Source organism: Bidens hawaiensis, unplaced genomic scaffold (genome assembly GCF_021521415.1).
Source record: "Bidens hawaiensis isolate Kalapana, Puna unplaced genomic scaffold, B.hawaiensis_p1.1 tig00013980_1, whole genome shotgun sequence".
In the NCBI taxonomy this organism is placed as follows: domain Eukaryota; kingdom Viridiplantae; phylum Streptophyta; class Magnoliopsida; order Asterales; family Asteraceae; genus Bidens; species Bidens hawaiensis.
The window spans coordinates 253,580-262,665 of NW_027492196.1; the positions used below are offsets into that span (position 1 = coordinate 253,580).

General features: G+C 29.4%; 1 protein-coding gene across 1 annotated transcript; it reads left to right on the forward strand.

Annotated features, from left to right (window-relative positions):
* The first annotated feature begins 2,620 nt into the window (after window positions 1-2,620).
* On the forward strand, window positions 2,621-5,076 carry LOC143545526 (uncharacterized). Its single transcript, XM_077037404.1, has 12 exons — window positions 2,621-2,776; window positions 2,891-3,039; window positions 3,259-3,324; window positions 3,438-3,580; window positions 3,672-3,678; window positions 3,831-3,966; window positions 4,056-4,231; window positions 4,323-4,443; window positions 4,551-4,619; window positions 4,711-4,731; window positions 4,825-4,899; window positions 5,002-5,076. Exons 1-12 carry the CDS (start codon window positions 2,621-2,623, stop codon window positions 5,074-5,076), a joined length of 1,194 nt encoding a protein of 397 aa, XP_076893519.1.
* The last annotated feature ends 4,010 nt before the right edge of the window (window positions 5,077-9,086 follow it).

Consider the following 9,086-nt stretch of genomic DNA (forward strand, 5'->3'; position numbering starts at 1 on the left):
CCATCCTCATGAGAAGCGTTGGAAGGCGGAACACTCCCGCACAAAGCCGGGAACACTCCCGCACAAATGAGCCAGTCTGTACGATACTGGAGGATCTTTTGTACTGTACCTGACGAGGTATGGACAAAAGATCTGACCAAATATACGACAGCTCACTGACAACAGTATGACGAGCAGCACGCTCTTGTACTGTATGTCACTATCAGCCGCTGCCTACTCACCAACCTGTCGGAGGACGTGCATAGCCTGCAGTTGGTGGAACAGGAATAGTACACAGCCGGCCTGGTCACTATCAGCCGCTGCCTACCCACCAACCACCAGTATGGCACGTGCATAGCCCACAGTTGGCAGAACAGGAATACTATTCAGCCGGCTGTACCTGCTTGGAAACCTACATTCGGCTATAAATACTCCAACACCTTGAAATGGTATGGACACATCACATTACATTACATTACATTACCTGATCACATCTTATCTTTTCTAGCAATCTCTTAATATACACTTATATTCAAGAGCAATCTAGTCTGATTCTCACGCCGGAGGGTGGTCATAAGGAGGTACCCCCCCCCCCCTTCTAAGTGACGAGCTCACGGTGTCTGTTTTGCAGGTCACCAGAAGAACCATCTTTGCCGGACATAACCCCTCGTGGGAAACATCTATTTAACCCCCAGATTATCCGTAATCTGCCCGGGGTCAATTAGTGTTTCTTCAACTATTTAATTTGAGTTAAACTAAAAGAATAAAGTCACAACTGTGACCAAACGATCACTTCTGTTCTACAGTTCTAGTTATATATGCTGTAAGTACACTTTTATCATAAGTGTGACGTTTAGAATGTGTTATTTACAGGCAACGTTTAGAATGTGTCATAAGTGTGACGTTTAGTCTGTGAGATTGCTGGTAAGTCTGGTAATGGATTCAAATGATAAAAGAAATACATGTATATGCTATTTTTTTTCTTCTGTGTGTTTATAAAAGGAATCTTTAAATATTATTAAAGTAATACAATGTGGATACATGGCCTTCATCTAGGCTGTCCACATGTGCATCCAGTCATCAAGTTACCATTCTAAGAAGGTCTAATATTGTGACACGTGTCCTGGTCTCCAAACACCCAAATTAACAAAACCCGGTTTATTTTTCACAAAAAATATTGTTTTCCACCACTGATTCTCTCTCTAATATCCCGATGATTATACGAACCCTAATTCCGCCGGTGAGATCTATAATCAATTCCACCATTGATTTTCGGTGTATCTTCCCGATGAATATACGAATCCTACATCTGTCGTTCAGATCCACCATCGAACCGCTACAGTGTTTACCAACAATACAAGCCCTAATTCCGCCGTTCGGATTCGAACCGATTGGAGACATCAAAATCGTTGTAATTGATTCTTCGATGATTATATTCAAGGTAACTATCAATCCTTCAATTTTTTATTGTTTTTTTCTCCAATTCTTAACTACTTCCGGCTAACCTTTTTTCATAGTTTTGTTCTTTAAGTATTTTTTTGGACATTTTTTTATTGTTTTCTATATTGAATTTTAAGTACTTTATATCCGACCGATTTCTGGATATATTTAAGTTAAATTTATAATTTTTTTCTTTGTGCAAGTATTAAAATTTCCCGGCTAACCTGTTCTTATTTTTTTGTTCCTCAAATCTTTATATTTTAATTTCCGGCTAATTTCCGTTCAATTTATTTTTCCGGACATTTTTTTATTGCTTTTTTATTGACTTTTAATTATTTTATATCCGACCAATTTCAGGATATATTTCTGTTAAATTTATAATTGTTTTCTTTGTCCAATTATTAATTTTTTCCGGCTAACCTGTTATTATAGTTTTGTTCGGTAAATCTTTATATTTTGACTTCCGGCTAATTTCTGTTCAATTTATTTTTCCGACCAATTTAATTTTAGATTAAACTAAAAACAGAAACTTATAATTTTGTTAAGATTATAAATTTGTTAAGCTTTCTAAATCATAATTGTGATTTTTTAAAACAAAAAAATAATTTTAAAATCGACAATAAAAATAGTAATTAAGTAAAGAATTTATGATTTTTTGTATTATTGTTATTATCTTTAATTCCTAAATTAAGCAATTTATTTTTCGAATATATTAACTGATTCATTAACCTTAAATAATAAAATCAAATATTTATTGTATAATAATACATTCTAAATTTACATTTTGAATATATTCAATCGTTTATTTTTGGAAAAAAACTTCTACAATAAACCGGTTTAATTATATTAATAATTGTTTTCAGTTACGTTAAATATTTAAATAATTTTTATTGTATAATAATACATTCTAATTATAAATATTGACTATAATTAATCGTTTATTTTTGGAATAAGGAATTACAATAAACCGCTTAAATTATATTCAAACTTTATTTAGAAAGTTTCTAAACGAAATACGATTAACAAAATTTATATTCTTTACATCATACTATATAATATCTAACTAATCATATAAGCCTTTATCATACTTTTCATAATTATAATTTATGCAACAATGTAAGCTCCTACCCTTTTAATAATTTTTTTTATGTTTCAAATAATTTTGTCTATTCTTTTATATTTTAATTTTATTCATAGGACAATGGAAGCTCAAAAATTTACCAAGCTAAATGAAATCGATGTTCTCAATACATCACCATCAACTCTTAAGGTTAGAGTTCTAAGACTTTGGAGCATCAAAGACAACAAAAATGTGAACGAGGATTTTTCGATCGAGATGGTGTTAATGGATGAAGATGTAAGTATATATTTATGAATTTTATATATGTTACAGATTCTACATTTTTTATATCTTAATTATTGATTGACTTGTAATTGTAATTCTCATATATATTATGTTCTTTGATGACAGGAGAATCAGATCCAAGCAACCGTTTACAAACATGATATCTTTCGTTTCAAAAGATTCTTGAAGGAAAGCTCTACTATGACTATTGTTAATCCTAGCGTTGGTCTAAATGGATCAAACTACCGTGTGATTGACTGTTTCAACAAATTGGTGTTCGGACCAACACACATGTCAATCCATGTCAAGAGTTTGGTGGTCGCGTGTTTGGTTTCAAGATGATTTCATTTGAATCACTAATCAATAAAGATGTTTATTTGAAATCCATTATTGGTATAAAAAAATTTTAATTCAAATAAATTGATTTATAATTTAGCGGTATATTTCCATTAAATCTGTTAATTAATTATTTAATTTATTTTTCTTTGTATTAGATATTATTGGTCACGTGGTTCATGTGTTCAAGAGCAATGTTTTAAACGTCAAGGACAAAAACAAGCGTACAATAGAGATATATGATTAAAGGTATTACTGTTAAACCTAACATTTGGTGACATAATTTTATTAATATACTTTATATTTTATACTGTATTTAAAATTTCTCCCATTTCAGTGGAAATTGTGTATATTTCACACTATGGGATCATTATGCGTCTGAGCTATCTAAATATGTAATTGAACATTTTGATGAAGGCCAGGCCATTATTGTACTGCAGTTTGGTAGGGTTAAGTATTATACCAGTTCTGATGGTAAAGGTAATTATGTCCACTGTTTTGAAGTTTCTTGAATTTTAGCATGTCACTAACTTAAACTAATGTGTCGTTGTATAATTTTTATTTTTGTTAGAGAAAGTGTATGTGTCGAATTCTTTTGGATCTAATGTTAGCCGTTTCTTTATAAACGACTTTTTATTTGAAATAAAAGAATACAAAAACAGGTATTTAAAGATTTAAATTTCATATTATTTTACGGATTCCTAAATTCATTAATTTTTAAATTTTGTAGTTTGTTGGCTTTGCTAAATAGCAATGATGTTTCTGTTCGTAAACCGATTCCGGTGAAGATGCTGTCATCTGTTGATGATGAGTTTTTGAGAGCAACAGATTTTTTTAACATCGGTGATATTTGTACCATTATACTTGTAAGTTAATTATTACACTCTTTATGTTATCATAATTATCTTTCAATCCTAATTGAATATTTAGTAACTGATTTTGTACTTTAATGCAGCCTAAAAGTATCATTATCCTTGGTACAATTAAGGCCATTTGTCCAGATACGGAATGGTATTACATTGGTTGTAATACTTGTAGCCGTAATCTCATGGAAAATAATGGTGAAGGTGGAAAGGAGTATGAATGCAAAATAGTAAGATGCAATGTTTTAGATGTTATCCCTACATCTAGGTATTTATTTAATTCAAATTCAAATGTTTGATTTGTGCATTGTAAAAGTATATGTTTTTCTTGATATTTACCTATTTATAAACTTTTTTAGGTTCAAGATCAAGATAAGGGTGCAGGATTCCACTGGAGTTGTGTCGTTGACTCTGTTTGATAGAGATGCTAAAATGCTGACTAACAAAACAGCAAAAGAATTGATTGATTCTCAAAATGAGGTTTGTTTTCTATTCAAATAGTTTATTATTTATAAATGTCATCTATATAAGAGATGGTAAGTTTAACAATCATTAATATTATATTTGTTTCGTTTTCATCTATACAGAATAAGGTTGAAAGTGGTGGATTCCCTGCTGAATTGGATTGTCTTTTAGAAAATATATTCGCTTTTAAGGTCGATGTGGCAGATTTCAACTTCAGAAACAATGTCGAGGACTATGGTAAACAAGCTTACTGATGACACTAATATTATCACAGAATTACAGAAAAGGCAGAGTGGTCGTTTGGTATTAATATAATCTGAATATTATTTTATTACTAAATTTAATTCTATAATATTTCAACTAACATATGTCGATTTTCCATTTTTGTCTTATCAGCAATCAGATTCTAATTCTGTTACATTGGGAGCATCTATTTCTGAATTCCAGTCATCCGGTTCTGTTTGTATTAAGGTATGGATATTTTGTTTAATATAATAGTTCAAAACTATAAATATAGTTAACAGAAACATTTGTAACATGATTGTGTATTGGCTCTTAATTTTTTAATAACAGCTTTCTGATATTGGAGATAATCAAACTCCAAGTTCAAATGTTGATGGTCAGGATGGGGCAACCGATACAAAATGAATGTCAACGTCTTCTGGCGATAAACTTAAGAGAAAACTTGTGGAAATTTTTGAAGTAGATGGCGATGCTAGCATGTCGGCCACTAAGTTGAAGTCTAAGACTATCGAAGAGATGGGGACCACCAGTGAATCATGCGAAGGTGCAATACTTTTAACTCCTAAAGTGGAGAAGGAATCTAAGTGAACACTTTCATTTTTTTCGGTTTACAATTATTTTAAGCTTTTTTGAGAGATTTGAATATTTTATGTTTGGTTTTTCTCTTTTGTTTTTTTAACGGCTATTCTTGAATATTGGTTGTTTTGAACAATTTATTCTTCTTTGTTGTTTGGTTATATTTATGTTTTTATTTAATTTTATTAAATTAATGTTTAGTTGTTTTAGGTCTGAGTGTGAAAACAAGTTAAGTGCATATTAGTTTAATTTTATTCTTCTTGTATACATTTAATCTAAAACAAATTTATATTTTAAACCTTTTAGTTATATCCTAATATATTATAGTTGATTTTATCTATACTCTCATATGTTTCCTATGCATTATATAACTTATCAATTGACTATAATATAAAGTAAAAAAAAATAGGTTTAATTTTCATATATAGTTTAAAACTTATAGGGTAAATGATGAGTTTCATTAATTGTTGTAAACCGCCATTCTCCATTATCATTAACAAAATTCAGTTTTCAATATCAACATACACACCATAACTTCTTCCATCAATACCTATCTTGTATTCCATCTCTTCCACCATGGGTACAATTGTTCACTGGAAATTTGCATCCGATTTTAATAACTATCACTTTCTTCTTAGCGATCTCTCAATAATCCACAAGGATTCTACTGAGTATGTTATGTCTTTTAGCACTCTGTTTAAGTACCAAATACATAACATCGGTACTCAAAAACAAGTTCTAACCGATGAAGAGAAAGCTCTAATGAATGTTATTCATCAAAATATTCAACAACATGAACTAAAACTACTTCCGATGGTTAATGTCAGTGAGTGGTTTTATTATCCCTTGCAAAATAATGTTGTCATAAAGTATGTGAATGGGAAACAAAGTACTCTTCAACCTAAATCAATATTGCAATCCACTGATCTTTATCTTTTAAGAGATTTGGATGAGTTGAAGCTTTCTAATGTGAGGAAACAAAGGGCACATTTCGATTTGGAGATTGAGGTCAGTGAGAAGGTTAAATGGTTGTTAGAGTGTCAAAACTATGAATCAGAATTTGATGATATTGAAAGCTATTTGGATTCTGATTCGGAAGTTTAAGGTAACACACATGAAATATGTTATTTATTTATTTGATTAGTCCAAAGATTCACTTTATTTTTTACTTTGTTTTGTTTGTTTATGTTTATTTGAAATAGGTTTTTTGGCCCATATTGTGTTCAAGACTCAACTTGGTAAACAAAACTTGCACATGTTTATATATTATTTTTGAATATTCTTTATATGTTTATATTTAGGTTGTACTCACAAATTGTCTTATATACTTTAACAAACTTAGGTTGATATTAATTATCATACATTCATTGTGATATAAGTTTACATTTATAAGAATTTTTTATAAATAAAGACTTTCCATTGTTTGTTTTCTATTGTCAGGTGGTATGGGTGGATGATTTACATGAAGGAGGAAAATTTTCAAGATAATCGTTCTGAATTCATGTTAATATATAATGTTTTAATGTTTTTGATAAGACATTCAAGTTTGTGTATCTATCAATTTATTATCTTGACAATATTATTTACTACTCCTACTTTTTTATTTGGGCTACTTTAATGTTCATATGGTTCTATATTTATGATATTGTATGGTTGTTGATATAAATTTCTTACTTATCTAATGTCAACCCTTGTGTAAACTGGTACTTTATTTACCTATATTTAATGTTACATTTGATTTTTGAAATCTGTATTTAAGTATAAACTTAATTTGAGTTAATATATGGTTATTTTGGAAATGTTGTTAATGTAATCCGTTTGTTTGTTTGGTCTATATATAATCTATTAATTTGTTTTATGCCATGCAAGTAATCTTTTAAGGTGAAACAAATATGTTTTATAATCGAAACATACCTTAATTTACAATAACCTTTTATTTTTATAATACGAAAATGTTTTTTTTTCATTAAAAGTAAATAAATTAGTTTTTGCTTTTCAACTTTTGTCTAATTTTGTATACAACAGTTTCGTTTTAATTTTTGTATTACAAATATATAGTATATTTTTTAAAATGTTTTGTATAATAAATTACTAAATGTTACACATTAATAAAAATTTTATTTATTAATTATGTGTAACATATATTTATCTGAGGAATATTAATTATGATCTACAGTTGTACTCTCCTGATTTGTTAAATGGTTTAAAGATGTCAGGAATGCCTAATCATAGATTGGTCTTCAAAGTTGGTGTTATGGTCATGCTATTAAGGAATATTAATCACAAAAAGGGTTTGTGCAATGGTACACGCCTTCATGTCGTTAGTCTCGGTAGGCGTGTAATTGAAGCAAAAGTTGTCTCTGGTACGAATATCGGATATCGCACTCTAATTAGTCGAGTAAGTCTTACACAAACTGATAAGAAACTTCCGTTCAGATTAAAAAGAAGACAGTCTCCTATCTCCGTATGTTTTGCCATGACAATCAACAAGAGTCAAGGTCAATCATTGTCAAGAGTTGGATTGTATCTTAAAGATCCAGTATTTTCTCACGGTCAGCCTTGTGTTGCTTTGTCAAGAGTGAAGACTAGAGACGGTATTAAGTTAGTGATACTCGACAAAGAATCAAAGCTTATAAATAAAACAACAAATGTTGTTTACAAGGATATTTTTGGAAACAAAGAATGTTAATTGTTTAAATTTGCTATGTAATTAAATTTGTTTTATTATAAATGTAATGGTTATAATGTAATTTATTTTGGTCTATACTTTACATGTATGCACTTAAATTTATTTTTTTTAATATTTTTTTGGTATCCTATAATCAATTTTTTTATTTTATTATAAATACTTTGTTAATGTTAATATTATACACAAATTTTCTGGATATAAACCTATATGTTTAAAATTTGTTTTATAACATACCTTTTTAATATTTACTTTTTAATTTAAATTATTTAAGATATTTATCATACTATCTAATTAAATATTATGAACTATAGGCTAACTATGCATTATAATTACTAGATAGATTTCATTAGTAAGTTTCTTGGAAAAATCTAACCGTCACTTCTTATATCTATTTTATAATTTTCCATTTTAATCTTCTTATTCTTCTTCTTCTTTAACAATCCTAACTTTGTCAAGATAACTAAACTCCGATAATGGCTACGATTATGAACTGGAGGTTTTGTAAAGTATTCCGTAAGTATCAATTTGTATTTAGCGATTTAGTAACGATAGAAAAAGATAATATTGAATCAGTCATGTTGTTCGATAATCAGTTTAAACATCAAATACATCAGATTGGTCTTAGGAAGAATTTGCCATGTCAACAAGAAACAAATCTGATAAATGTTTTACATGATTTCCTTTATGATCTTTATCAAGAGGATTTACCTTATGAACATGTAAGTGAGTGGTTCTTTTACCCTTATCAAAACAAGGTTGTTATCTGGTTTGAGAATGGAGAGTATAAGAATTTTAAGCCGAAACAACTACTGTTGTGTGATGATTTGGTGATGTTGAGAGAGCTTGACCTGTTAAAGTTAGCGAATGCAAGAAAAGAACTTGCGCATCTTGAGTTGGAAGCTGAGGTTAGTTCGAAGGTCAAATGGTTAGAAGAATGTTTTAATTATGAGAGTGATTATGAAGATTTTCCAGACAATTTTGAGTCTGATGACGAACATTAAGGTAAAATATAACTCTTTTCATATTGTTCTTAGATTTAATACAAGTAGTAGATGTTAAACACCTCTTTTACACTTTCTAATAACTATACTGTATTTTGGAAGTTAAGATTTATTGGTTACATATAACAGCTTTATTAATGTTTATATGT